The 27,989-nt window shown below is 38.8% G+C and overlaps 10 protein-coding genes and 2 non-coding genes across 14 annotated transcripts; 3 read left to right on the top strand and 9 right to left on the bottom strand.

Moving 5' to 3' along the window:
• The first annotated feature begins 45 nt into the window (after positions 1-45).
• oatr-1 (putative ornithine aminotransferase, mitochondrial) lies at positions 46-1,743 on the top strand. Its single transcript, NM_171877.6, has 6 exons — positions 46-286; positions 333-542; positions 624-937; positions 990-1,182; positions 1,236-1,374; positions 1,424-1,743. Exons 1-6 carry the CDS (start codon positions 47-49, stop codon positions 1,594-1,596), a joined length of 1,269 nt encoding a protein of 422 aa, NP_741194.1. The 5' UTR covers position 46; the 3' UTR covers positions 1,597-1,743.
• A 393-nt stretch (positions 1,744-2,136) lies between these two features.
• smrc-1 (SWI/SNF-related matrix-associated actin-dependent regulator of chromatin subfamily A-like protein 1 homolog) lies at positions 2,137-5,037 on the bottom strand. Of its 3 annotated transcripts, none has more exons than NM_065999.6 (8): positions 4,943-5,035; positions 4,482-4,577; positions 4,290-4,433; positions 3,847-4,226; positions 3,345-3,795; positions 3,101-3,298; positions 2,555-3,055; positions 2,137-2,509 (listed from the first exon to the last, which is right to left on the bottom strand). In NM_065999.6, the coding sequence occupies exons 1-8, from the start codon at positions 5,030-5,032 to the stop codon at positions 2,306-2,308; spliced, it is 2,064 nt and encodes a 687-aa protein (NP_498400.1). In that variant the 5' UTR covers positions 5,033-5,035; the 3' UTR covers positions 2,137-2,305. The 3 variants fall into 3 exon arrangements, with proteins under 3 accessions (NP_498400.1, NP_498401.2, NP_741192.1); NM_066000.5 differs by having other exon boundaries at positions 2,138-2,509; positions 4,482-4,574; positions 4,943-5,037; NM_171165.5 differs by having other exon boundaries at positions 2,142-2,509; positions 4,290-4,442; positions 4,943-5,037.
• Positions 5,038-5,139: 102 nt separating this feature from the next.
• Positions 5,140-6,148, bottom strand: C16A3.2 (protein-tyrosine-phosphatase; the record flags this gene model as incomplete). The annotated part of the gene is made up of 4 exons (NM_065998.2): positions 5,140-5,442; positions 5,494-5,672; positions 5,718-5,880; positions 5,936-6,148. 4 exons carry the CDS (start codon positions 6,146-6,148, stop codon positions 5,332-5,334), a joined length of 666 nt encoding a protein of 221 aa, NP_498399.1. The 3' UTR covers positions 5,140-5,331.
• A 423-nt stretch (positions 6,149-6,571) lies between these two features.
• Positions 6,572-12,429, bottom strand: let-716 (rRNA biogenesis protein RRP5; the record flags this gene model as incomplete). The annotated part of the gene is made up of 8 exons (NM_065997.6): positions 6,572-7,141; positions 7,259-7,587; positions 7,640-8,218; positions 8,270-9,903; positions 9,949-10,052; positions 10,104-11,070; positions 11,114-12,265; positions 12,310-12,429. 8 exons carry the CDS (start codon positions 12,427-12,429, stop codon positions 6,795-6,797), a joined length of 5,232 nt encoding a protein of 1,743 aa, NP_498398.1. The 3' UTR covers positions 6,572-6,794.
• A 555-nt stretch (positions 12,430-12,984) lies between these two features.
• On the bottom strand, positions 12,985-14,347 carry znf-622 (C2H2-type domain-containing protein). The gene is made up of 3 exons (NM_065996.5): positions 14,153-14,347; positions 13,283-14,096; positions 12,985-13,210 (listed from the first exon to the last, which is right to left on the bottom strand). The coding sequence occupies exons 1-3, from the start codon at positions 14,333-14,335 to the stop codon at positions 13,080-13,082; spliced, it is 1,128 nt and encodes a 375-aa protein (NP_498397.1). The 5' UTR covers positions 14,336-14,347; the 3' UTR covers positions 12,985-13,079.
• A 116-nt stretch (positions 14,348-14,463) lies between these two features.
• C16A3.5 (NADH dehydrogenase [ubiquinone] 1 beta subcomplex subunit 9) lies at positions 14,464-15,209 on the bottom strand. Its single transcript, NM_001392121.1, has 2 exons — positions 15,140-15,209; positions 14,464-15,028 (listed from the first exon to the last, which is right to left on the bottom strand). Exons 1-2 carry the CDS (start codon positions 15,188-15,190, stop codon positions 14,588-14,590), a joined length of 492 nt encoding a protein of 163 aa, NP_001379627.1. The 5' UTR covers positions 15,191-15,209; the 3' UTR covers positions 14,464-14,587.
• Positions 15,210-15,311: 102 nt separating this feature from the next.
• On the bottom strand, positions 15,312-16,532 carry C16A3.6 (Protein MAK16 homolog). Its single transcript, NM_065994.7, has 3 exons — positions 16,131-16,532; positions 15,956-16,078; positions 15,312-15,906 (listed from the first exon to the last, which is right to left on the bottom strand). The coding sequence occupies exons 1-3, from the start codon at positions 16,517-16,519 to the stop codon at positions 15,447-15,449; spliced, it is 972 nt and encodes a 323-aa protein (NP_498395.1). The 5' UTR covers positions 16,520-16,532; the 3' UTR covers positions 15,312-15,446.
• A 281-nt stretch (positions 16,533-16,813) lies between these two features.
• Positions 16,814-20,602, bottom strand: nfx-1 (Transcriptional repressor NF-X1 homolog). Its single transcript, NM_065993.9, has 6 exons — positions 20,377-20,602; positions 19,419-20,320; positions 18,837-19,368; positions 17,780-18,789; positions 17,379-17,729; positions 16,814-17,322 (listed from the first exon to the last, which is right to left on the bottom strand). Exons 1-6 carry the CDS (start codon positions 20,588-20,590, stop codon positions 16,972-16,974), a joined length of 3,360 nt encoding a protein of 1,119 aa, NP_498394.1. The 5' UTR covers positions 20,591-20,602; the 3' UTR covers positions 16,814-16,971.
• Positions 20,603-20,796: 194 nt separating this feature from the next.
• C16A3.15 lies at positions 20,797-20,936 on the bottom strand. Its single transcript, NR_052371.1, has one exon. It is a non-coding gene; the product is annotated as an Unclassified non-coding RNA C16A3.15 (non-coding RNA).
• Positions 20,937-20,983: 47 nt separating this feature from the next.
• rps-13 (Small ribosomal subunit protein uS15) lies at positions 20,984-21,884 on the top strand. The gene is made up of 3 exons (NM_065992.8): positions 20,984-21,128; positions 21,301-21,405; positions 21,628-21,884. Exons 1-3 carry the CDS (start codon positions 21,000-21,002, stop codon positions 21,847-21,849), a joined length of 456 nt encoding a protein of 151 aa, NP_498393.1. The 5' UTR covers positions 20,984-20,999; the 3' UTR covers positions 21,850-21,884.
• C16A3.11 lies at positions 21,433-21,566 on the top strand. The gene has a single exon (NR_002636.2). It is a non-coding gene; the product is annotated as a small nucleolar RNA C16A3.11 (small nucleolar RNA).
• Positions 21,885-22,076: 192 nt separating the features above from the next.
• On the bottom strand, positions 22,077-27,939 carry thoc-2 (THO complex subunit 2). The gene is made up of 14 exons (NM_065991.8): positions 27,840-27,939; positions 27,660-27,791; positions 27,367-27,458; positions 27,101-27,320; positions 26,698-26,880; positions 26,495-26,647; positions 25,942-26,446; positions 25,312-25,713; positions 24,179-24,998; positions 24,022-24,130; positions 23,841-23,979; positions 22,933-23,792; positions 22,497-22,877; positions 22,077-22,430 (listed from the first exon to the last, which is right to left on the bottom strand). The coding sequence occupies exons 1-14, from the start codon at positions 27,933-27,935 to the stop codon at positions 22,209-22,211; spliced, it is 4,314 nt and encodes a 1,437-aa protein (NP_498392.2). The 5' UTR covers positions 27,936-27,939; the 3' UTR covers positions 22,077-22,208.
• Between the last annotated feature and the right edge of the window lie 50 nt (positions 27,940-27,989).

The raw sequence follows: 27,989 nt of genomic DNA, 5'->3' as shown, positions 1-27,989 counted from the left end.
CCCTTTTTCTTTATCACTTCTTTATCAATCTTTCATTACTTGCAGAATGTTGTCCTCCCTCCGTCGTGTCGTTCCATCTCTGCCACGTGGCTCCCGATCCTTGACCTCTCAGCAGATCTTCGATAGGGAGAAGAAGTTCGGTTGTCACAACTACAAACCATTGCCAGTAGCTCTTTCCAAAGGAGAAGGATGCTTTGTGTGGGATGTTGAAGGAAAGAAATATTTCGATTTCCTTGCTGCCTACTCTGCAGTTAATCAAGGGCATTGCCATCCAAAACTTCTCAAGGTTGATCGAAGAATTGGAAAGATTTAACTGAATTTCCAGTTTTTAGGTTGTTCAAGAACAAGCTTCCACATTAACGCTTACCTCCCGGGCATTCTACAACAATGTTCTTGGAGAGTACGAGGAATACGTCACAAAATTGTTCAAATATGATAAAGTTCTTCCAATGAATACTGGAGTAGAAGCTTGCGAGTCTGCAGTAAAATTAGCTCGCCGATGGGCTTATGATGTGAAGGGTGTCAAGGATAATGAGGCTGTGGTAAGTTATAAATTTTGACTTGAAATTAAGTATTGAAATTCTAGTTTTTCCAATTAGATTTTGAAAAAAATTATATTGCAGGTTGTATTCGCTGAAAACAACTTCTGGGGACGCTCGATCGCCGCTATTTCCGCATCCACTGATCCAGATTCATTCGCAAGATTCGGACCATTCGTCCCGGGATTCAAAACTGTCCCATATAACAACCTGAAAGCTGTTGAAGATGCTATCAAGGACAAGAATGTCGCTGCATTTATGGTTGAGCCAATTCAAGGAGAAGCTGGAGTCGTGCTCCCAGATCCTGGATACTTGAAGGGTGTTTCTGATCTTTGCAAGAAGTACAATGTTCTTTTCATCACTGACGAGGTTCAAAGTGGACTCGGGCGATCTGGAAAGTAAGAATTAATTCCTAATATTGTCAAAATCTGAAACAAACTAAAATTTCAGACTTCTCGCACACTACCACGACAACGTCCGGCCAGATATTGTTGTACTCGGAAAAGCGCTTTCTGGAGGATTCTACCCAGTTTCTGCAGTGCTCTGTGACGATAATGTTATGATGAACATCAAGCCAGGAGAGCACGGATCTACTTATGGAGGAAATCCATTGGCCTGTAAAGTGGCCATTGCTGCCCTTGAGGTAAGTAAATTTTATAACTGCGACCAAGTTATGTATGAATGAAAAAATTTCAGATTCTCCAAGAAGAAAAGCTCGTTGAAAATTCCGCTGTTATGGGAGATCTCCTTATGTCCAAACTGAAAACCCTTCCAAAAGATATTGTATCAACTGTTCGTGGAAAGGGACTTTTCTGCGCAATTGTCATTAATAAGAGTAAGTTAATATTCCAGTAACAGATATAATTAATCCCCACTATTTTCAGAATACGATGCTTGGAAAGTATGCTTAAAGCTGAAGGAGAACGGACTTCTTGCTAAGAACACCCACGGAGACATCATCCGATTCGCTCCACCACTCTGCATCAATAAGGAGCAAGTCGAACAGGCGGCCGATATCATCATCAAAACAGTCACCGATTTTGCAAAGCAAAACTAAATTTTTTCTGGGATTTTGCATAATAATGTCTCGTACTCGTCCCGTATTGTTCTCACGATCCAGATGCTGGTAATTTTTATAGCATTCGATGACATTTTCTTTTTTTGCGTATCGCAAATTTTGAGCTCTAATAAAGCTTCATGGTTTTTGATTTCTATCTTTGCAAAAATAGTTCAAAAGTTTAATCTTATCGTTGAGAGAATTGGAACACCATCGACGGAACAGGTCTCCATGTTTTTTTTAAGTCTTATTTTCTCTCAAGCATCTCTTATCTCTATATTATCCTGATAAGGTACCTGTCTCCACCAACCGAATAATTCAATTTAAAAGAAGCAAAGGTGTTGGTAGAAATTCAGAATTATCTTCTCTTCGGAGATGTTCCTCTACAATTCTGCCTCATTTCTAAATTATTAGTTGTTTCTATTTATAATATTTATTCTATATTTACTCCAATTATTCCGACGTCGCCTCGGATCATTTCCCGCTCAATGTGTCATATCTGCTCTAGTATGCCGAAAATCGTGCCACACACTTTGTACAATTTAAAGAAATAATTTTTATATAAAAACAAGTTGAGATATTGAATAATACACTGTGAACCGTAAAAAGAAGTTAAATTGAGATTTATAAAATGAGAGCGTAAAATATGAAATCATTGGAAACATGGAATTTCACAAATGTGTCTGAATCCTGGATAAAGAGCTGATATTCAATTTTTGATACGTTTAGGAGCTGGAGAATCACAGATGATTTCCAAGTCATCATCCTCTTTTTCCTCTACAGGATCTTCCCATTCATCAATCGTTGTATCTGGAGTCTTTTTGAGATATTCTGCGATGCCAGGCTGCGCGGCATCATTGAAACGGAGATGCATTTTGTCAGCAGTACGGAATGTGTCACTTGACAGGCTGACCTGAAATTAGACGCAAAAAAATATATAGACAATTAATTGCACTACCTGTCCCAACACATCTAATTTCTGCTGAACCATATTCCACATGACATCATCAGCAGTTTTCTTTGCGATCAAATATTGCACGAAGACACTATCCTTCTGTCCGACTCGATGAGCCCGATCCTCGGCCTGCACGAGGTATCCTGGATTGAAGTGAATTTCAGCGAACACGACGACCGATGCGGCGGTCAAAGTGATTCCAACACCTGCTGCAGTGATCGAAAGAACCGCGACACGAATGTTATCATCAGTCTGGAATGAGTCACAAAGAGCCGTTCTTCGATGTGATGGAGTCTTTCCATCGATTCGAATTGATCCAAGTTTTCGTTTGTTCACTTCCACTTGAATAGTGTCAAGAACGATTTGATGATGTGCGAAGATGAGCACTTTCCGTGGTGGAGCATCTGGATAGAAGTAGTTTTCGAGAATGTGCTCACAGACTGCAGCAGCTTTGACAATACCAGTAAGACTGTAGAACTCGAGAAGAGACTCATGTTTTCGCTCCTGAAGCAATTTTTTAAAACAATATTTTAAAATATTGAAAATTACCATTGAATTGACTTTTTCGTAATCAGCCCGAGCCTTCTGCAAATCATCCATTCTAGCATCAATTGTAGGTCCTGACACATAGACAACTTCACGACGTTTTTCAGGAAGATCTTTCAAGACATCAGCCTTTAGACGTCTGATCATCAATCTTTTAAACATGATTGCGGCGAGCTCTTCGCTGTTTGTACATCCTTTTGCCTTAAAAAGATAGTTATTTAAATTTAAAAAAAACGATCCACAGTACCTCAAAGCAAAATCTTCCTTGTTTTCCGTCACAATATCGTATCGCAAATTCATGAAAATTGGTGAATAACTTGTGATCGATCAATCTGATCTGTGTGAATAACTCGGACGGACGTGATAATGCAGGAGTTCCAGAGAGTAGGATCACATGAAGTGCCACTTTTGAAAGATCAGTTGCCACCTTCGTTCGTCGTGCTTTTCCGTCTTTCAGCATGTGAGATTCATCGAAAATAATTGTTCTATACTTTTCCTTTTTAAGTATATCATGTTTCAAAACCATTTGCTCGTAGCTCATAATCGCGACTGTGTTGGAAGTACAAACATCTGGCAAAGGATCGGAGGATTTGTCGACGATGAAAATTCGATGAATTATTGGGAAGAAAGTGTTGAGCTGCTTCTTCCAGGCACCTTTGACAGAGGCTGGACACACAATGAGGAGAGGCCAGTCGGCTCTGAAATTATTTATTACGATCTTAAGAGATTAAACTATCATCGGATCATACTTGTAGTATCTTGCAATTGTCAATGCTTGAACCGACTTTCCTAATCCCATTTCATCAGCTAATAGGATCCTTCCATCTCTTTCCAATGCAAATATCACACCTTCCTTCTGATAAGGAAAGAGTCTTTCGATAAGTGATGGATCCATAACTGTATTCAAATCACTAGGCGCTGCTTTTGGTTTGAAGTTCGTTAATCCTATAATATTCTGAGGAAGAGGTTCGAGTTCCACCTTCACTGCTGTTGCATTCTTTAAAATATTACTGATGGTGATGTGATCGGAAGAAGCTACTGTCCAGGATCTCTTAGCGGGATCGTAATTTCGACTTGGAACTTGTTTGATGAGATCGATTACTGCCGAATGAAATGGATAGAATTCAATCTTAAAATATATGTTTATATATGTTAAATATATGTTAAACTACAAATTTTTAAATTTTATTACCTTAATTCTATCACCAATATCCAACTTGAGTTTCACCCCAATCGTCGGTTTAATCAAACTTGTCGGTTCTGGCTTCTGAACTTGTTTGATGTAGTTGTTTATAGTCGATTGTTTTGTGCTATTGTTCATAGTCGGCTTCATTGGCTGGAAATTCTAAACTTTTTGTCAATTCAAAACTCATTTTTTAAAAACCTGTCGATTTTGTGAGAACATAACGGGAATAACTGGTTTAGGAGGAGCTGGTGGTGCAGCAGATGACGTGGAAGCTGTGGCGTTGGCGGCAGCCTGCTGAAATTAATAAATTTCAGTATTAAAAATATAATTTACATTTGAAAAGGGCATATTTGTAGATTAAACATGATGTGAATTAATTGAGTTATTACTTGATTGCGAAAGGGTGTGTCTGCCATGAATGTACTTTTACAGCTACAGTAACCGCGATTACGGTATTACGTGTTTATTATCTGTGGATAAACACGTAATACTATACTTTTTCTATGTATTTTCACATGAAGTTTAGCGTGTACGTGATGATAATCCAGTATGTTTCTTTAATAAAAGGAATGAAAATCCGAGTAGAAAAAAATTTGAAAAAATGGTGAAATAGTCGCGGATACTGTAGCTTCAAAAAACCCTGACAATCCAAAAACTACCATTTCTCTTTCCCTGTATGCTGCAGCTCGCCTGATCGCCTCTTCTCGTTTCTTGGCAATCGCCTGTCGTTGCTCATCAGTGAGCACCATATTCTGAATATCAACTTAAAAGTTAGAAACAAATCACAGCAAACTCAAGATAAGTCACAACATAGAAACACACAACTCTGATAGAATCACTCGTAGAAGAGAAGAAAGCAAAAAAAAAAACTTTAATTAATTATTAAACTTTGAAAGTGGCAATAAGTACAAGGAAATGGCAAGAAGAATTGTACATGAAGATCAGGGAAAATGGAAGAAAGCACCAAAGATCAGAGGTCGTTGTATTGTACATTTGTAGGTAAAGAAGCAATAAAATACAAATATGGGAATGAAGAATTAGAAGAAATTCAAAGCTCAAACACTGCAAGTGGTAAATACTTTTTGATAATATCCTTATCAGATTCTCGCATTCTGAGACATCGTTCGCTGATTAGTTGATTTCGAAATTCTTTAGCTTTCTGAAAATCCATTTTTATAGAAATTTCCAATTATCATTCAATTTTCCCTACCGTTGTTGAGTAGACTTTCAACTGATGTAAAAATCCAAAATTCGGGTTTGCAGAGAATCTTCTATGATGAATGAAGTCAACTGCGTCCCGCCAGTTGATGGAGAGAGCTGATATCAGGTAGAATGCGACTAAAGTTGCACTTCTGGAGACACCGAGGAAGCAATGAACGAGAACACCTTCTGGAATTTGGGGAAATATACATTTGAAGATAAAATGTATCCTACCTTCTTTAGATCTTGAATCGTGAATTATTCGAACTGCTTCTTCAATAATTCCATCAAACTTCGCACTTGCTGTGTCGGACATTGCATAGAATCGGTAGTTTTTGATGAACTTTTGATTATTCTTGTAGTTAACAACTTCCCGATCTGATACATTGATCACTGTCTGGAAGCATATTACTTTAATTGTTACACTTTTTTCATTAAAAAAATATATTTACCGTAATATTTTTCTCCTTCAAAAGTTCGCTGTTCTGAGACACAGTTCTCCCGGATAAGTAGAGATTTGGCAGAATCTCTGAAATCTTCCTACTTGACAAATTGTGAAGTTTTGTGGATTTTGATGCATCCATTGGGATGTTTCCAACAGCTTTCCGAAGTTTGTCGTAACAACTTCTGAATCCATTAGGTTCCCCCGTTTCAGCTTCGGACATCTGGAAATATAAATGAAAGAACGTTTGTCGTGTTACACTGTAATGTCAAGATTATGATCCAGACGCAGAATTTCGCGCCAAAAATACGGTGCCCGGTCTCGACACGACAAATTTCGTTAAATGAGAAAAGGTATGTGCACATAAAGATTACTGTAACGTTCAAAACTCGTTTTTCCCGAATTTTCATTTATTTTTTCATAGATTTTCTCACGACTTTTCAAAATTTATGTTTATATTTTTGTTTGAGATTTTTTAATAATTTAATGAAACATGTATTTTTTAAATCAAAAACTATGCCGGTTTGACAAAACAAAAGTTTGAAACTACAGTACTCTTTAAAGGCGCACACGATTCTGTTCTAAGGAATAATTTTCAAATATGTTTTCATCTGATTTTAAACAGTCTCATCGAGAGCATTAGTCTTAAATTTTCAGTTTTATTGATTTATCTGAAAACCATTGTAACAAATAGTTTCAATGACTTTAACGAATTCCATAACAATTGGGAAACAAATTGGGGTATAACAAAGAGGGATAAAAGGTGACAACAAAACAGAACAAAAACTATAAAATTTTAAGAAAGGAAAAATAGAAACTGGTGAAAAACAAGAAAAAATAAACGAAATTATAACAATGTGAGGATTTAACTAGTTATCCTCTTCTAATACATTATCAGCAACAGCTTGCAGGAACTTTTCAGCTTTTGCTTTTACAAGCTCAACTGCGGCAGCATCACCATGCTTGCTCTCCATCTCCAACCATTTCTTGTATAAAGGTCTCATTTTATGGATCGAGAATCCAAGATTGCAGGCTCTTTCAAGAACTTTTCGTGCATGTTCAATTCCAAGATGTTTCAGAACAGCTTCAGCGTACACCAACCAAAGATCGGTTTTCTTTGGATGAGCAGTGACAAGTCCTTCGAGAAGAGTTCTTCCACGTTCAGCATCACCGTGCTTGAATTCGAGTTGGGCAAACTTTGAAATGAGTTGGACGTCTGAAACATTAAACTTAGCTTTTTTAGTCTTAAAATATTTTTGAACACTAAGAAACGCAACAAAAAATACAATAAAAATGCTAATGTTTCGAAAATAGCTCCGGAAACACGACTCACGCTGTTGGGCCTTTGGCGCACTTTTCAATGCCCTGGGGAGAAGCTCCCTCGCCGCTTTTTGGTCGTTTTGTGTCATCAAGTGCTCGGCGAGCAGAGTCCAAACTTCGAGCTGATTTGCACGGAACTTCTTAACCATCTGCTCCAAGATCTGAGTAGCTTCGGCATTTTTTTCGAACTTTTGATAGATTTTTGAAAGGGTCTTATGAACAGTGTAAGCGTTGGCGTTTTTGCAGGCACGCTCGAAAACTTTTTGAACAGTAGCGGCATCTCCGTAGGCAACCTCCATGTTGAGATACGCAGTCCAAATCTTCAGGAGTTCATCAGATTCACTGAAAACAAAGTAAATTATTATAAATATTATATATTTTAAAAATCACATACGTTGGATTGATAGCTCCAAGAGCTTCTTCTGCAGTTTTTCTGGCAGCCGCCAAGTCGGATTTTTCAATAAAGTGACTCATGTATTCGATCCAATTGATTGCAGAGTTTGGATCACTGCGTACAAGCCTTGAATGATCTTCTTCTGATTTTTCAATTAGTTCTATATTCTCTTCATCATCCGACTCATCTTCTTCACCATCTACTTCTTCTTCTTCATCCGAAGCATCCTCATCGACTTCTTCATCCTCGACTTCTTCTTCGTCCTCTTCTTCTTCTTCCTCACTCTCTTCTTCAGCATCCTTCAATGTCAATTTTCCAACAGCAGCCAAGTCTTCATTTCTAAACCCCTTATTCGACCAATCAAATCCAGGATCTTCAGCTTCAACAGTCTCCTTTGATCTTTCCTCTTCCAATAAGGCGACTTTGGATGGAACTCCTTCACTTTTTGATGACGTCCGTTTTCTATCCGGCTTCACTGTCCATTTTCTAATGAGAATGTCGTCGAGCTTCAATGTGATTTCATTCTTTGCAACTTTAACGACGGTCACACGGATAACACTGTTCGTTCCGATTTCCAATCTGAAAATCAAATGTTTTCCGAATTTTCTGTCTGAACGAAAAAAAACTTACAGATCTTGATTCTCCTCATTCACTGGGATTCGTCCGGAAACTCCAGGTCCAAGTTCAATGAATAACGATCCTTTCGAGGCGTTTTCAACGATTCCATCATACTGATCACCTTCCTTCATGAGTTTGCTATCTAATAACAATTGTCTTTTTGCATCCGTAGATTTAGAGTTAAACCGATTTTTGAGCACAACGAAATATCTTCGTGGTTTTTCTTGTAATTTTGCGCAGACAACATCAACAAGTTTTCCATCTGTCAACTGGTTCTCTGTGATTTTCTCAATGGTTTCATATTTATCCGTGATAGCAGTTGGTGTTAGAACAGCTTGTTGTCCAGATGAAAGCTTCAATCGGATGTAGGTTTTACTAACAAAGAAGACACGTCCTGTTACAGATGCTCCAATTTCGAATGCTTCTTCAGCAGTATCAAGAGTCAACTTTAATGACATATTCTTTCTGTCAACAGCCGTGATCTTTGCTTCGCGCATTTCTCCTTTTTTGAGAGCCAAGTCAACGATTCCTCCATCAGCAGCAGTTACTTTCAGATCATCAGACAGATTCTCACGAGAGATGGTTCCAGTCCAAACTGGATTGACTTCAACTTTTAATTCCTGTTTTTCAGTCATTGTGTTAGCCCCGAAACATTTGACGACGTCTCCGATTTTGTAGTTGGATTTATACGAGAGATTGGATGCACGAACCTTTCCAGCTTGAATTTTTGATGGGATCATAGTCAATTCTGCGATTCTTGGTCCCTTAGAACTCTTGATAAATCCAATAATACGGACGATAACAGCTTTTCGCACGTTCCTTTTAACAAATTCATCAAGTGGATTCTCAGCTTTCAGAAGACTTGGAGGAAGTTCAGAGACATGAAGTCGTCCAATATTATCCCCAGGAAGACGAATATCAGCAAACAATGAGTTTCTTTTTCGATTCTCTTCTAGATTGGCGGTTCCAATAACTACACCACTGTAGACTCCGAAATTTTTGACGCTTTTTGTGCTGGTTGACACTGCGCCATCAGATCCTTCAGCTGTCTGCTTCTTTTTCTTTTCGTCTCCCACAAACTCTTTATTGATCAATGTTGTTCTTGCTACATCGTCCACATCTCCACCACCACGTGTAGCCACGAAAACTCCTTCTCCAACTGACTTCTGATCATTGAGATCGATAACAGTATGAAGTTTAACTTTTGAATCAGAAGTTGGAAGATGATTTGGATGAAGTCTTGTTGGTAAATAAATCAGACCGTCTGGTGAAACTGCGCACAAGTAATCACGACGTATTGCAACGATTCTTGATTGTTCAGTAGATGGAGTGGCCAGAACGACTTCATTAGTGGAATGGTTGATATCGACTACGATAAATGATTTTGTTGCTTTCTTCTTCTTGGTTTTCTCAGTTGTCTTCTTATCATCAACCATCTTTGGTAAAATACCAGCAATCTTCTTTCCATTGTGCTCGAATTCCACTAGCGTCAGATCATCTAATTCTTTGGTGACTTTACCATTGACTTTGGAACCAGGAATTGGATAGTTGGACTGCTCGGCGAGCCATTTCACTTCTTCAACAATTGATTCCAAAAGTGGAAGAGCATATTTCTTAAGCATCAGCTCGCCAGTTTCTAGATCAGTCTAAAATTTAAATTTCATTACACTACAAGTTTAGGTTAAACTAACACATGGATCAATAAGAAAACTCTTTTTCGTTGTATCAATGCTCTCAATTGTTCCCACAATGACTTGTCCAACTTCGAGAAGTTCGCTGGTGTTCTTGGCATTCTCTATAAGCAAGGAAAAATAAAAATAAGCATTAAAGTATAAAAATTGCTCACTTCTTTCCAGAACCTTTCCAACAAGTCCACTTCCTCCAACGAGCTCCACAAATACTCCAACATTCGTGATGACTTGCCCAACGATTCCGACAATAACTTTTCCTACTTTCAGCTCATCAATCTTCTTTGGTAGCTTCATTCCTTTTACAAAACTAGCAACAGATCTTTTCACACAGGCTCGGTTGATAGCTGCCATTTTACCCATTGGCACAATAGTTGAAATATCTTCCTTATTCTCAATCAACAATCTCTTTGTTAGTCCAATTGGAGCATCAAGAAGATCGGATAGAAGATGATCATCTACAGAAGCATAAACTTCTTTCTTTCCTTCACCGGTGAAAGTGACATTTGCTTTCTCTCCTGCCTTGGCACACAATGATCCTTTGTAGATCTTTCCAATTGATATACCTCCATCAGCTGGGTTCGGTCTCTGAACCAGTTTCTTCTCGGAATTTTGTCCATTTGCAACAGCAGCACTCGGGTTAACGTCACGAAGCACAAATACAACTCGGTTGTCCTCGATCTTCTCCACATTAGCAACTACAAAATCGTTGTTCTTCGGTGTTCCTGGCAAATGAACGGCGGATTCCTTTCTAAGAACTCCACAAATGTTATTGAATGTTCCGAGAAGAAGAACTCCCGTTGGGAAAACCTTTCTGATAACGCATGGAACAGTAACTCCAATCTCCAACTCTTGAACACTGTTGACGGACGGACTTTTCAATCCAAGAATAGACTCTCGACATGTGACGATTAAATTTTTTCTCTCGTCGCAAATCTGCCATACACGACATTTTACTTCAGTTCCAACTTTATAGATGTTCTTCATTTTTTGCGCAGGAAGTGGCTTATCCGAAAGCATGCTCAAAGGAGCAAATGCTTTTACAAAATTACACACCATGAAGTAAACTCCACTTTTTGCCACGTGATGAACACGAGCATCAAGTACATCTCCACACTTTGCATCCTGAAAATATAAAAATGGAATATTTAATTTTACTTTTAATTACCTGATATTTTGTAATTTTTTGATTCAAAATATCTTTTCTCGTTGAAATGGTGATCGATCGGTCTGCATATCGAAATCCTGTGACTCGACACAGCTTTTCCGTTCCAACTTCATACTCAGTAGAAACTTGATCTGGTTTTTCCAAAAGTCCTCGAGATGACACCGCAGTGACCAATGACTTTTTTCCATCGATAGCAGGGAGAGCAAAGTACACCATACTTTTGGTTGGGAGTACATCAATTACAGTGCACTTGACTTTGTCTCCAATTGAAATTCCTTCAAACGATGTTCTTTTTTCGATACGACTGGCAGCAACAATATCTGGGTGTGCATTGAGTACAAGGATTTTTGAATTTTGTTGACAGAACATCACAATTGCTCTAATGGCTTTCCCGAGCTTCTCCGGATTCTCACGAAGGCGCGGAGGCAAATTTCGGCGAGGGAGAATTCCTTTCAGGCCATTTCCAATGTTTACAATGACTCCAGCAGTAACTGCGTCTCCTGTTGGCTCACATTCGAGAATTGTTCCAGGCATCAAATGGTTCAGTTGGAGCTTCTCACAAGACGTCATATTCAAATTGTCCTGCTCCACAAAGGAAGTTACTTTTACTACTCTTGACGTGGAAGATAGAACTCGAACAATAAGTGGCATTCCTTCTTTCAATCCTGCTGCTGGAAATTGCGATTTCTCGATGAATCCTGTTATTTGATCAAGTCCAACATCCAGAATAGCACCCTTCTCCTCAATACTGACGACGGCGGTATGAAGAACGAGACCGGCAGCCAACATATTTGGAGAGAGATGTTTGTTGAGCCGAGCTGGGTTGCAAGTTCCTTTCACCTTCCCTTTGTCGTTACCTTGCTTCTTACTAATCACACGAAATGGAACCATCTGGCCGAGTTGAAATGCATTCTTAATCTCAATTTTTTCCTCGTTGAAAAGTTCCGTAAACTTCTTCGAGACTTCTGAAGCATGAATCTTGACGGTATGTGTACCAGCGGTATGCAGAAGAACTCCATCATCGAAAACCTCAGAAACTACCCCAAAACCTGTGAGTCCTTCAATGAAGCAGTTCTCCTCAACCTTCGGAATCCAGCTAGATTCTTCTTTAGCTTTCTTGGCCTCGTGTTGTTCTGGGGCTGCGGACTTTCTCTAAAACTTGAATACTTAGAATGAAAAGAGAGATAATAACAAACCTTTAGCCCTCCTTTCGTTCCTACAAAGTCCGAGTTGGATTTGTTCAATGGTTTTGGCTTGTCCGAACCACCACCACGCGGGAAGCACTTTTCGTTTGTTACCTCATCTAGTTTAACCATCTGAAACAAAATATTCATCACCCCGGAAGAGATATTACGAGTAAATAAAATATCGACAATTTTTTGAAAACAAAAACATGGCATTTTCTTTTTTTTTTTCGGGGAAAAATTAATGAGAAAATGGAAAATAAAATTGTAAAAAAATTCTCGGAAGATAAAAGTGTGCAATCACCGCGACGGACTATTGCGGACTCGCATACCGTAGCCAATCAAAAGAAGAAGAAATGTTTTCGAAAAATAAATATTTAGAAGGCGAGAGCGAAAATGTATAGTTCTATTTTTTAATTGCTTAACAAAAGCGACGTATTTAGCAAAAAATGTTCAGAATACGCCAAGAAAAAGCTAAATTCTAAATAGGGAAGATTTCGTTGTATGATGAATAAAGTTGAAGATTACCGTAGTAAATGTGTTCGTTGTGAGACCTGCGCTCGTAATAACTTGGTCCTCCCTTTGAAGAAAATTTTGGTCAAAACACTTGATCTAATTAGAATTGTGTTGAATTTGAAAACCAGATCATTACCAAATCCCTCTTTGGTATATCGAAGCGAATTATTTCAGATGGATATTCATTGAAAAATGTCAACATAACGGGGGTAACGGCAAAAACAACAAGGTTAGCAAACAGGAACAGAAAAATTGGAATGAAGTGGTCAATGATTGTCTCCGACGAATCCGTTTGTCTTGAACAACTTGTTCGACTTGACTGCCACACGCAGATCGAAACGACGACGGAAACGCTCAACGAACTTCATGTCTCGAGCAACCTTCTTGGCCGCGACAGCTGAAATATTATTTTTGTTACATTTCTTTTTATTTCTACTATTTGATGTCATAGAATTCTAATAAAACTTACTCGTAGTTCCAGTCCAAGCGAGAGCTGGATAGAATCCCTTTGCTTTATCGAGTGCTGCTCTTGAAACAAGTCTCTGTGTACCATCAACTGGGCGAAGGTATTGTTTGAAATATCGATGAAGGTTACGGTGTCCAATTTTAGCTCCAGAAGGGAGAGTAAGCGACCATCCATCATCAAACAGTTCTGACTTATCTTGATCATCTCCATCATACATCGGACTGTAATCATAGTAGTCGTCGAGCTCAATCATGCTTTCAGGATCTCTGCGGAGTTTGCAGTGCTGCTTATCTCGCATGTGCTGCTGACAACTCTGAACTGATTCGTATCTGGCTTTAACGTCTGGGCAGAAGATACAGCAACGACCAGCTCCAACTTTAAGTCCCAAGTAGCTTAAGCATCCAAGTTCATCGCTCAAGTATTGCCTGTCTGGAAGTTGGAATCCATGATGGAAGTTCATATGAGTACGCATTTCATCCATATTAGGCTTTGTCTGTGGACAAAACAGACAAGATGTGACTGGAAGAGCATCATCCTCATTTAGTTCCTCCACACCTTCCTCCTCATCGTCAGTTTCCCATCCACTCGAGTCATCATCTTCATCATTTTCAGGTTCCTTTAGTGACTCAGGTTTCTTTGGCAAATTCTCTGGCTTCTTTCTTGGTTGCTTTGGACCTTTCTTCACATCATCCTCAATCTTCTTCTCATTTTCCTTGTGCTTTTTGCTAGCTACGTGATCAGTCATTGCATTCTCCGATTTGATTGATTTCCGACAAGCCTTGCAGTACAATGGTTCAACTGAAGCAGCAACGACTGGCTGAAAAATTGATAATGAGTAAGTATTAAGCGAACATTAGAAAACTTTTCCCCTACCTTTGTTGGGTTGAACGATGCAGCTTTCTCATTGAAAAGCTCAATTCCTATAGCTGGAAGCTCAGCAGCTTGTCTTTTCAGATTGTACCGATGCCATTCGGTTTTGTAATGATCTCTCTGCAGCTCGGCTGTCTCGAAGACGACACGGCATGTTACACATGTGAACCCTGTAGATCCATCCATTCTGATAGATCTCTGTAATAAAATGTTTAATTTAAAGCTTACAAGAAGAAATTTAAATAAATTGGAAAAAATATGCAAATGGTCAGCAATAACCATTTAAACAGATGAATAATAAATGATAATATACAATGAAAATACAGCTATATTTATTTGTTCAGTGACGTTAAATTCATAAAAAACAAAACAAAATTATTCGGTCTACGAGTGAGCTCGTTCTACTTAAAATCAATCGCATTACTTCCTCATAGTGGCCTATTTGGAAACAGTTGGGGCAGCAGCTGGTAGTTGGGTTTGAATTGACGCGATCTCCTCATCCCAAGCTTTTTCGATTTTGGCCCAGTGAGTCAGCAACTCCTTCTTTCTCTGCTCACGAGTATTGAAGTAGTAGGGGAACTGTTCACGTTCAGCCAATGTCCATTGATCCGAATCGACAATCTCATCCGGCGACTCGCGTTCACGATCATAACTGGAACCTCCTGGATCGAGAGCAAAACGGAAAGGCTTGAAATGACGTTTCTCCCACAATTGACGGCATCCGTCGGCAAGAAGGATCTGGCTCTTACGGGTGTCAACCTCATCAGCGTTAGCGTCGAATCGAGCACGGATAATACACTTTTGGAAGCGAACTTCCAGATTGTTTCCTCCATACCAGTTGTCAACTTCGCGAAGACAGCGTTTGTAGAGGCGGGTGACCTGAAAATGCAATAATTCGCTACATTTTAAACAGACGAAATCTCCAATCAGATTAAAAAACAACGCTACCAATTTCACAAACGACTAAAGCTTTTCAAAAATAAAAATTACCTTCTGTCTATGGCTCAGCGCCTTCGTGAACATCCACGCCGGCGAATCCATGGCTTCCTCCCGGTCTTCTCTGAAAACAATGGGTTTTATAGAGTACAAAAATATGTGATTGGAACAATAAAATAAAATTGGAAAAAAAACCAATCAGTTTAATTTTTAGTAAACAAGGAAAAGTAACAATTTTCATTTGAATTTTTGGGTAAAAGAGTTAAAAATTAAAAAGCAAATAACAACAACACAATTGGAAGAGGGCGAATAAAAGAAAAGAACAAAAATAACGATAACAGACAAAATGGAATGCGAAGTTTTATGCCTTGACCCTTTGTCGTGGCTCCGTTTCTTCTTCGTATTCAATCTCAACATGAGCTCGTTTCTTGAGCTTCTTCTTCTTTCCATCAGCAGCTTTCTTCCCAGTCTTTTTCTTCGGCTCCTTCTTTACCTTCTTCTTTGGTGGCTCCTCAATTTCCATTGGCTCATCACCTCCTTCCTCATCATCTTCATCCGAATCCTCTTGTTCTTGTTCTGGCTGCCAATTATCCTCGTTCTCACTGTCAGTATCTCCTGGTGACCAATGTCCATCACCTCCGTCTTCCATGTCCTGATCCTCATCGTCGGAACTATCAAAGTCAGCGACGAACTGAGTCTCACCCGTGTCTGCGTCGTCCTGCTCGAGTTCTTGCTCCACTTCCAACTCTTTTTCAGTGTTTTCCAGCATTTGTTCGAATGCCTCTTGACGGAAGTTGTAAACATCGCCATATGTTCCTTGTCTAAAAGTTGTTTCATTCAAAATGTGCACTTTCTAATATATCAACTCACTTAAGTCTGGCTAAGAGCTCTTTCTCAATAGCGTGATCAAGTTTAGCTGCAACAAGTGCCTTCTCTTCACGACGTTTCTCACGTCTTTCCACTTTCCGTCCAATTGGAATGAGTTTCTTCTGGCTGAAAATAAATAATACTATGCAAAATTCAGTTTCTATAAGTTTAAACTTACTTTCCACGGACTGCCATTTTACGCATTCTGATCAAATATTGATGAATTCGGATGAGACGAGCTTTGCACTTGTGTCTAACATATTCACTCCAATGAAGAAGTTGATCACTGATTTGTTCCAATGCTTTGTTCATATCCTTTGACAACTTTGTCTTTTCCCATAAACGACGTGGATAGTGAGATCGTTCGACAACTTTTGCGTACAAGTAACATACTCCGTTCTCCTCACGAACTGTTGCATACTGTGAGTTAGCCAATGGACACGAAGCTCTGTTGCACAAACCAGTCAAATTCATTTCATTTTTACAGAACATTTTTGGCTTTGTCCACGCTTTGTAGGCGCATTGTCCCTTGTTGAGAATGTTCCAAGTCACATCGTCGCACTGCATTTTTACCCAGTTTCTGAAAAATTCGAATTTTTTGAGTTGTTTTTCACACGAGAATTACTTCGATAAAAGGAAAAAGAAGCAAGAATTGATTGAGAAGAACGGGCAAAAAAATTGTGAAAGAACCGAAAGTGTGCGTCTTCGCGTGGCGGTGTTTGCACACTTTGTCAGTCCCGCGTGCCTTAAGGCGCCTTCTCTCTATTTTCATCTTTCAATTAAAATTTAAAGTCTCAAACAAATATTTTCACAGGAAATAACTGGGCCACAGGAACGCAATTAAAATAATATAAACACCAGAGAATATTTATTCATTAGTTAAAACAAGCAAACCGTATTTTAAAGTATTCAAAACAATGGAAATGTACTTGAAACAAACTGTTACACCGTACAATTGAGGATATGAATAGTAACATCGAAAATTGATGTGATAGTGCATGTAAAAAATCTAATACGTTTTATTCTAGTAATTCAGCAACCGGCTCCTCTTTCGCTGGAGATTCAATAGCTGAACTGGTTTCTGTTGCTGGTGCATCTTCGTCACATTGATCTTCCCATGTGGGACCTTCATCCAGTTTTTTCGCCGCCTCAATCTCATCTTCGGTCATATCGCGTTCGACTTCAACAACATACTCTTTTTGTTGCACTTTTTGCCACCCTTCTTCCTCGTCTTTCCACCAATCTTTTGGAGGTGAAGATACTAAATTACTTGTTGTCGGAACGTTACTTTCTTCATCGTCCGAATCGACATCGCTCCCCAAAAGAGCAAATTGGTTTTGTTGTTTCAATGGGATTGGGGCAGTTATTTCCTGGAAAATAAAAATATTGAAATCTGAACAATGCCAGACAAAAATTATATATTTACCTTCATTGGACGAGCTTCTCTCCGAACTACCATTTTTTCCGTACATCTTAATGGTTTCATGAGACCTTCTGTTTCTTCTTTTTTACTCAAAGCTTGATCCATTATATCTTTTCTAATAACAGCAGGTCCTGGCGTCTTTAGAGCTCCTTTGTAGTTTACAAGATCACTAATGAGAACGAGAGGCTGATGAGATTTTCCTCGTACTGCTGTGAGAACGATACTTCTTTTTGGTGGACTGTCTACACTTTCTGAGGCGATATTGAAAAAGTTGGCGTATTCATGCACGAATCTTCTCTTCTCAATACTCATTGCTGGCAGGTGAGCTCGAAAAGTGTCGTGGTAGGCTTCACCCTGTAAAAAACTATATGTATGCCCACAATTTTAAACAAATGGTAGCTTACACTTAGAATTTGAATAACCAGATCAATGAGAATCTTTTCAACAGATTTGACGAAATCAATGTTGGTTCTAACCATCTCTTTCAGATAACAAGGGAAGGAAATAGTTGGAGCGAGTTTGTTCATTCCATATTCATCTGTATCAACTTCAAGAGCTTCAGCAACTTTTCGATTTCTTTCCAATTTCTTGCATTCGTCATCACATTTCATGCAGTTAAGTTGAGAAAAACTTGTTGAGCGCTTGAGAATTCCTTCTTTGACCACTTTCTCTTCACCATCCGATTCAGATTTTTCTTCTTCTTCCTTTTCGAGTTTTGATAGAATCATTTTATCAACTTCACAGCATGGTGCGTCCTTTTTAATTCGTCCACATTCACAAGAAATTCTCACACTTGCTTTGCATGGGCTTGGCTCACACGGAGAATCTTCGTGACATGGAAGTGCGCAAGGATGTTCGCAAAGCTCTCGGATGGTTTCACATTTTTTCGTGCATTTCTCCCCTTCTTTCTCACATTCTTCACCGTGACATGTTCTTTGGCACACATGAACTCCACATTTGAGGGGTTTTTTGCAAACCACGCCACATGAAACTGAGTCGATATGACACGGTATATTTTTGCGAACTCTATGTCCACCATAACACATTTTTTCGGTGAGCTGTGTGCATGGAGGACAGTTTTGTTCACCATGGCACTTATGAGAGACAGAATGATCACAACTGTGTGGACGGACACATGGTTGGGAGCACACTGGTAGACGAGCTCCACATGGAATCGGAGGCATTCGAACTGTGTGACCACAATGACAAAATTGCTCATCAAAACTGGCTTGCAGACACGGACGGCATTGTCCAGCGTGACATACATTCTCACATGTGTGAATTCCGCAAGAAAGTCGTTTGTTGCACATTTGCAGACAAAAATGTTCATCTTGAATACAGCAAACTTCTTGGCATTTGTGCATTCCACATGACTTCTTTTTTCGACATCTTTTTGTGCAGAGATATTCACCAGCTGAAAATATATTGGTCATAGATCAAATGAAGACATTTGAAACTCACTGGTTTTCATTATTTGCAAATATTCGTCACATGGAATGACGCCTTTAGACGTTCCACAGCGACAAATTACGGATGTATTGAGATTGCATGGAGGGCAAGGACCTTCGTGGCACTTTTCTCGACAATGATGATTCTTTCCAGGAGTTCCACAAGTTAGCCATTTGTCACAAACTGAATCACAAGTTGGAACCATGTCTGTACATTTTTTCCTAGTGACTCCAAGTGATTGAAGTGTGTTCCTTCCACATGGACACGTTCGAATTCTATTGGCTCCTGTTTCACATTCTCCACACTCCTTGTCGTGACATTTCTTCGTACAATGATGAATTCCGCACGAAAACATTCCATCACACTCTGAGCCACATGAATATTTCTCGTGTGCACACGGATTGCAGGAAACTTCTTTTGGCGTTTTGCCACAAAAACAATCTTGTTCTAGAATTACAGTACACTCTCCACAATCACCGGAATGACAAATTCTTTCGCAATTGTGTTGGCCACATGAGAGTTGCTTTCCGCAGACTGTTTCACACTGAAAACATTGAATAAAACTAAAGATACAACTAGATTTCAAAATCTCACCATGACTTCTTGGTCAGATCCGCATCTCACACTTTTTTTCGTCTTTCCACAATTGCATGATTTTGTTGTAAAAAGCTTGCATTCAATGCATGGACCAGGATGACACAGTTCAGTACACGGATGAGGACATCCGAACTTTCTTGCACCACCGCATGTCTCTCCGCAACTATGTGGAACTTCTCCAACTCGGAAATTAGGATTTCTCATACGCCCACAGAAACAATAATAATTGTAAGGCATGGTTTCGTTTTCTGTCTGGCAGGTTGGACACCTCCAAGTGTTTGCACCTTCTTTATCTCTGCTTGATCTCGCCCAATCAGTAATACATCCAGTTGAAATGTGGAAAATATGATAACAGGTTTTACAGGACCAAACTCCTTGTCTGGTTGTGATTCGAGTGTAACAAATCGCACATTCATACTTATTATTTTCCAGAAGATATACCAGACCCTCTCTGAGTGGCTTATCCGCTAAAATTTTAGTTTCTTCTTCTGTCAGCGGTTCTTCTTTTTGTTCCCGTCGACGAGCTCCTTGGCCTCTTCGGCTGTTCCCAGGATTTCGAGATGGGTTTTGCACTGACTTGTTTTGTTGATTTGCAATCCTATCCACATTCAGTTGATTTCTATTGTTCTGTCTTGATTGATTTTGTGGATGAGAATCGCCTCTTTGTTCTTGTATTTCGAGCTGACGACGCTGTGTGTTCTGCTGACCACCACGTCTTCTTCTATTTTGCGATGGCTCCTGTTGTCTGGAATTTTGATTCGAATGTGTCGAGGCACCAATCGTCGGTGGAGGCACAGATGGATCGAAGAGAACCGACTGTGCTGGGTTGAATGTCGCAGCATTGGGGTTGAAGGTGAAATTAGCTTCTGGCTGCATTTGTAAACGGCTTGCAGAGGTAGCTGAAATTTAAACAATTAGTTTAAAGCTCTTTAAAGTTATTTTTGCCTTTAATTACCTTCTTTTTGTCCTCTGCCACGTTTGTTTCCACTACCACCACGATGTCCTCCTCTCGGGTTCATCAAAGGCGCCGCATCTAGGTTATCTGCGGTATTGGCTCCTACTTGTCGAGGAGCTTGACGGAAACGACCTCCTCTTCCTCGACTTGCTCGGTGACGGGAAGAATTTGTGGATGTTGGAATACTAGATGATGTTCCTTCAGTATCGGCCATAATTACTTTAGTCTGTAATTGAAACAGATAAATTATTGGAAAAATACTTTTCTTTTATATATTTGTGAAATTTTTTTATTTGAAAACGCGAAACATTGAGAAAAGCGATGCAATGTTGTGCAATAGTTCAGATGACATGACCGACCACAAACTACACATTTGAAGGGACATTGATTTTGCCCGCGTTGTCTCACCACGCGCGTTACACACGCAAAACGAGTGTTACCGTATACAACTTTTAGGACATTTTTCTTCGCTTGCTACATTTCCATTGCAATTCATTTTAGCCAATCATAGGGCACTTTTCTTACCTTTGTTCTTTCATTAATTTTGTTAATTTCTTTAATCTTTACATTTTTACAATAAACTCGACATTTTATCATCTTCTTTCAGGTAATCCGCATCAACCATGGGTCGCATGCACAATCCAGGAAAGGGAATGGCCAAGTCGGCCATCCCATACCGCCGCTCCGTTCCATCATGGCAAAAGATGACCGCCGAGGAGGTCCAAGACCAAATCGTCAAGATGGCCAAGAAGGTTTGCAATTGATCTGAGGAGTTACTTGGTGCGATTCCGATAACTACCATATGATCATCAACTGGGCTACCATTTTTCCAAGTTTGAAAATGGGCCCAGGAAATGTGAAAACCGAGTTTTCGGTGTCCATTTCCTTTTGAAATTTACGACAGGCAGAGATTTTGTATTTTAGGGTCTTCGTCCATCCCAAATCGGAGTTATCCTCAGGGATTCCCACGGAGTTGGACAAGTCCGCCGTCTTGCCGGAAACAAGATCTTCCGCATCCTCAAGTCCAAGGTAATAATGCAATTTTTATATCAGTATACGCTCTTCAAAAGCACTGGTTATCGGACTCAGACTTGTCCATGCCAGCCGTCAAAATGAGCAATATGAAATATCCTGTTTTTGGGTGAGGTGTAACTGTATTTAGATTAGATCTCAATAACACGATGACAGTTTTCGTAGAAACTAGTAAAATTCAATCAACGTCTTTTTCTAGTTTAATTATTGTTTTTTCAGGGAATGGCTCCAGAGCTCCCAGAGGATTTGTACCATCTCGTCAAGAAGGCCGTCGCCATTCGCAAGCATCTTGAGAGATCCCGCAAGGACATTGACAGCAAGTACAGACTTATCCTCGTCGAGTCCCGTATCCACCGTTTGGCTAGATACTACAAGACCAAGCGTCAGCTTCCACCAACCTGGAAGTACGAGTCTGGAACCGCTGCTTCTCTTGTTTCATAAGCATTGTTCTGACAATAAATCGTTGTTGTTTCAAATAATTCTTTTTTGTTTTACCAGTAAATTCAAGTAAAGGGCTGTTCCCATAGATTGGAAGTCGTTCGGAAATTTGACGTTGTCTTTTGCTCACATTTAGCACTTGATCTTCGACTTTTGGATTGACTCTTCGAGCAAGCATTCTATATTCGAAATACTTCCATTGCTTTCACATTCCAAGAAGTTCAACGATCCAATGTCTTTAGATTTAATGCTAACAAAAAATAAAACGAATATTTAATAATCCATCAGGATACAATAGAAAACCTCGTAGACAACATAAACTGAGATACAATAATGAAAATCTGGGGATATGTGGTGAGAGCTCATCTAAATGTTCGATGCCCACGATCTCTTCCACTCTTTCCAGCATCACGTGCAGGCTCTGCTATTCTTGATGCCTTTGGAAGTTCTTCTTTTTTTTCTTTTCGATCATCTTTGCGATCTTTTCGAGAGGACGATGTTGATTTTGAAGGCTCCTCTAGATCAAACTCAATCGCTTTTCGAGAGCCTTTCTTGTCATCTTTCTTGGGAACTGGGTCGGGAAGCTGAAATAAATCACATTTTCGAAAGGAAAATTTTGAAAATAGCTTGAGAAAACGTTAATATCTTACCGCGGGTCCTGCCACTTCAAGCTTCTCATCGGACGGCTTGCTTTTTTGCTTCTGATCTTTGAGAATCTTTTGTTCTTTCTGGTTTTCTCCATTTTCTCGCTTCCTTTCCTTATCCTTTTCTCGTTCCTTATTATCCTTCTCCAACCGTTTCTCTTTTCCTGTTTCTTTGTCTTTCGATCGTTCTCTTCTTTTCTTACCTTCTCCTTTTTCAGATTCTGTGTCCTTCGGAGATTCTTTCTCATCTTTCTTTGAAGGTTCATCAGACCGTTTTAAGCGATCAACAATTCGAGTCTTCTTTGCAGGAGGGGGACTTGGAGTCTTCACTTCACCATCTTCAGTTGTTGGCTCTTTCTTTGATTCTTTTGATCCGTGGGATGATTTCTAAAATTATAATAGTTAGTTCAGTTCTGTGAATTTTAATAATTTATGTACTCACTCCAGGTCGCTTCTTTCTCTCTTTGTTATCTACTGTAGCTTTCTTCTCTGTTTCACTTCCATTCTGATGTACTTCATCATCTTTCACCACTTTCTCCGAACTCGTCGTCCCATTTTTCTTCGAATCTACTTTAATCTTCTTATCAACTGGTTCCCCATCAGCTTTATCTTTCTCATCTACCACTTTTTCTTTTTTCTTTGGTTTTTCAGCACCGACCGACACCTTCTTGTTGGGAACTGGGGCGTAATCCGAATTTTGAGCATAAATCTTCACAGTTCTCATCTTGAGCTTTCCAACATACGAGGCTGCTTTTAATGATAGATCGTCACGTTTTCCCTTCTCTCGATCCTTCAACTTGGTTACAGCTGTTTCCATTGTGGCGACTGCATGTGATATGACTGGAAATCCAGATGTCAACTTTGTCATCATAATCAATGAATTTCTGATAAGTACATAGTCAGCATCATCTTTTGTGAAGACTGTCTTAAACATGGCAGTAAATCGAATTTGCCATCTATAGCATAACTTTCGGAAAGTTTGATATTCAATTGCTTGTTTTGTGATCATTCCTGGAAATCCTGCACATTCCTTCTCGAAAACTTCTTTCTCCGAGTGCCATCTTTGAACAGTGCAGAGCAGAATTTCAAAGAAGCATGCCAGCGAGTTGGCTTCGTTCTCGGTGAGCCCCGCGATCAGAGGAATTATGTTCTCGAAGAGTCTGTCAATGATCAGAACCGATGGGAAGAATGGAGTCCGCATTTCGTGAAGCATCATGAAGAATTGACCACAGAACACTGCATCAAGTTCGGAGAATATGGCACGTGGCAGGAGGCATTGTTGAATGAGAGCTTCCAATACAGCTGGAAATATTGGAAAAGTATTAAAGCGGATTTCATGCATAAACTTACAATTATGGAATTGCTCATCAATCAACGAGTCTTTCTTGTTCAGAAGCCATACTTTACAACGTTCCACGTGCTCAATTTGCCTCTTCTGCTCTTCTCGAAGCTTACTCTCCAACTGTTTATCAGTTTTCTTAGCTTTTCCCTGAAATAAAAAATAGTAGATTATTTATAGATGAAAACTAACATGACTGTCTTCTCTTGACTGTTTCTTTAAAGCATCAAGTGTCCGTTCATATGCAGCTGTCGGAACTTCGATATCATACATTGTCAGCATCCAGAAAACAGCGAAGAATCTGAAAGAAAAATTTAGCAAACTGGGCGAAAATTTGATAAAAACTCACTTCACAGGTATATTCTCCTCCATGCCAGGTTCAGATGCTTTCAGCTCATCCATTAACATTTCCACTTGTGATTCCAACGCACTTGTAAACATTTCAGTCTTTTGCTGTGTATCCAAACGAGTCTTTTGTCCATCTTCAACAGCAGCTTTCGAGATTTTTTTAGCCGCATCATAGTGATCTGATATTCTTGAGAAGAAAATAGGTCTCGCCAGACACATTGTGGCTTCCATTCCAAGTGAATAATCAGATAACAATTCACGAACAGTTGGAACTCGTTTCGAAAAATCATCATTTTTCAGATAAACACTCAAAAATGAAACGAGTTGTTGAAATGTGTCACTACACTGATCAACCATTTTTCCAACAAGTTTCAATGGAAGAGTAGAGCTTTCATTGTAGACAATATGCTCTTTTTGTTGAGCAACTGAAATTGCCAATCCAACAGCCAAATCTCCTTTCAGAAGTGCATCACGTAGACGTTGAGCAGCTTTTCTATTCTTTGTTGCCGTTGAATATCCACCAGCTTCCTGTTTCAACAAGTCTCCACCTCCAAGTGCTTCAATTTGTTCTTTCGTTGCTCCACTGATACTCTCGATCCATGACATATTCTGGATAATTTCTCGAAGAAGAAGCATATCGTAACTTTTGCAAAGTTTCAATTGATTTAGCACATAGTCTAGCATTCCGTTCAGTTCGAGTGGATATCTTCGATAGAGAGATCCAACCAGTGTTCCAAGAGCTTGCAGCCAAGGAGAGATGGTAGCATCAGTGGATTTGAGAGCTTGTTTCGATGGATCAGCCAATTGGGAGATGATGCAATCTGGAATAAATGGAAAACCTTCAAATGAGAAATATTTAAAATAGATTTGAAAAAGTTTGACTTGTTTACAAGTGAATGAAAAAAACGAGAATTTTTTCACATAGCTAACTGAAAGACTCAAAAATTTAAAATGTATCAATTTTTCCATAAAATTTTTTTATGAATTTATATGTTAAAATCTTAAAATTTCTCAAAAAAAAACGTTCGAAATTTACAAAACCTTTCAGTTTTCGTGGTTTTAACAAAATAATTTTTTGGACGTTTTTTCTCGTTTTCTAAAAAAAATTGTTTTAAATTTTGTTTGAAAACTTACAAGTGAGAACATCAAATTCAAGACTTGTCAAATATCTCAAACTATCCACAACAGGTCCAATGAAATTATCAAAAGTTTGCACTTGACTGAGGAGATATGAGAGTACTGTAGATGGATGTATATGACACAATTTTCCCAATTGTCTGCCCATCATCTTTACAGTTTCCTTCGAAAGACGCTTCAGAACATATTTTGTTCGTCCATGAATTTTCCCCTTCATTATATGCATTTCTGGATGTCTTGAAGTTTCAAGATTCCATTTTGAATACATCCAATATCTCCAAGAATACGGGAAAAGCTCAAGGAGCTGCCAAATCTCTTCACTAAGTGCAACATTTGTTTCGGACAGTGTGAGAGATGGTAGAAGACATTCGGAGACGACTTCCACGAAATTTTGATTTACTGAAATAATGATATTTAATTTTGAAAATGGTTGTTTTTTTTTCTTCAAAAATACGGTGCTCGATCTCGAAGTGACAGATTTACATAAATTTTAAAAAAGTACAAAAGTACAAGGAGTTCTGTAGATACGAACTAATTTTTCCTAGTTTTTATCGTTTTTTCAAAATGTTTTGTTAACCTTAATATCGGGGCGAAAATCGCAAAATTTCACATTTGAAAAAAACCTACGTTTATCATCCTTCGGTAGCAGATCCTTGTCAACTTTTCGGTAGTAGGCAGTCAAAAGTCGAACAATTTTGATATTTGTTGAAGCACGAAAGGCTATTCTAGGTCCCAAATAGGCAAGTACACTTGACAATTTTCCAAGATCTTCCCAACTTTCGATTGGTCTTAATCCATTTCCCATATCATCTAACACTGGTTTCGTCGATTTTATCAAATCTCCAAACAAGTTCAGCGAACAATTTTTCTTGTAAAAATCGTTAATTGATTTCTCAATTATTTTGCAAAGAGCTCTACAGAGTCGTGGACTAGCTTGAACTGCATAGTATTCTGGGAGACGATCAATGAGCATTTGAGCTTGTTTCCAGTTTCCACTTTCTAATAATGCACACGTTAAACCAAGCTTCTGATTTGATGAGAGAACATATTCCTCATTAAACCCTTCAGATAATTTTATATCCTCGTCTTCTTGAAGTTGGATTACTGTAGTGAAGGAAATCGTTTGCGTTGTCTGAAATGTTTTTAAAAATTAGATAAATATTCAATTTTCCGACCTAACCGCATTTCCACCTATTCCATTTTCATCGAAACCTCTTGAATCCATAATTGGCATTGAAGCTGTAGAAATTGTTTCTGCTTTTGATGCTCTTTCTTGTGCATTCTGCATTCTTGAACGGTGCCCTTCTTTAATTGCTTCGGCTTTTGGAATCATCTATAAATATTAATTAATAATTTCGAATAATTTAAAACGGGACTCCTCACATATCCTAAAATCTTCATCATATCGATCATTTCATGTTGAATGAGCGAAGCTGTCAGAACGTACAACGAATATGGCGTTTTCTTCTTTTTATCCGATTGATAGAATGTGAATTTGAAGCCCAGAAGTGCACACAGATAGTCACGGACCACGTCAATTTCTTTGAGAAGTGCAATGAAAAGGAGCTGAAATTAAAAATAAATATTTTTAAAATACAAATGAGCTGGATTCGTTTCAAGATTTCTTAATCTCATCATTTGAATTTCCAATTGTTTTATTTGTAAAGGATAAACGGAAAAGTTATAAATTCCAATTTTTCTCTATTGTTGAACTTTCAAATAAGCTCCGCCCACATCATGGTTGACCACCAAAACATCATGAATTTATGCAGATTCTTTATTTTACCTTCTGCCTCGGGAAATTCTCGAAAACTTCCAATATAACGTCAGTGACACGATTTGGATCCAAATTGAACTGTCCAATTAATGAAAGTACTCGATGCTTCAGAATCTTCGCATGTTCATTCTCATTCGCTGAGCTCTCGGCTGCTTCCATAAGCTCTGTGACAAGTTTTGAGTAACCTTCAGACTCTTCTCGAAATAAGTTGAATTTGGCCTGTTTGAAACTGAAGAAAAATGAGTTTTTGCAGAAATTGAATGAATTTAACTTACTAGACTTTTGTTTTCAACCTAATTAGTGCCTTGCTGTGATCATCTTTTTTGAAACAATCCAGCTCGAGGCGGAGGATTTCTTCGGGGATTATCTGAAAAAAATTTGGTATTTTTACAGGAAATTTCCAGTTAAAATCTCATTTCTTTGTTAAACAATTTTGGATTAAGTTAGAATATTAGTTTTTTTCAATCCTGAAACTACAGGTTAATTTTATTTTCCGCCAATAATACTATCTTCCATATAAATAAGCCTTTTTTGAACCTTGAGCTTTAAAAGTTGAAAGTTTTATTACCGTGTTAGTGAGTAGATTCACAAAGGATTCAAAATTCTCTTTGGAAGTGCTCGCGTTGTCAGCGAACTCGCTCTCCGGCTCGGTGAGCACTAACACGTCGATCAGCTCCGAACTGATGGCATCTCGATCTTTCTGAAATTAATGATTTCTAATTTGTTCAAGATTTTAAATGAACGAAACCTTCTCTGTGAGTATCCTTTCATAAGCCTTCATCGGTGTGATTTTCATGTGAACAATATCGAGACATAACTGGGTTAATGTTTCGAAATCGTTCATTTCTCTGTAATTATAATAATTCAATCAGAAACTAAAAAAAGAACATTAAAAGGA

Source organism: Caenorhabditis elegans, chromosome III, assembly GCF_000002985.6.
Source record: "Caenorhabditis elegans chromosome III".
NCBI classification, from domain to species: Eukaryota; Metazoa; Nematoda; class Chromadorea; order Rhabditida; family Rhabditidae; genus Caenorhabditis; species Caenorhabditis elegans.
Note: the sequence above shows the minus strand (reverse complement) of the source record. Positions and strands in the feature narration are given on the sequence as shown.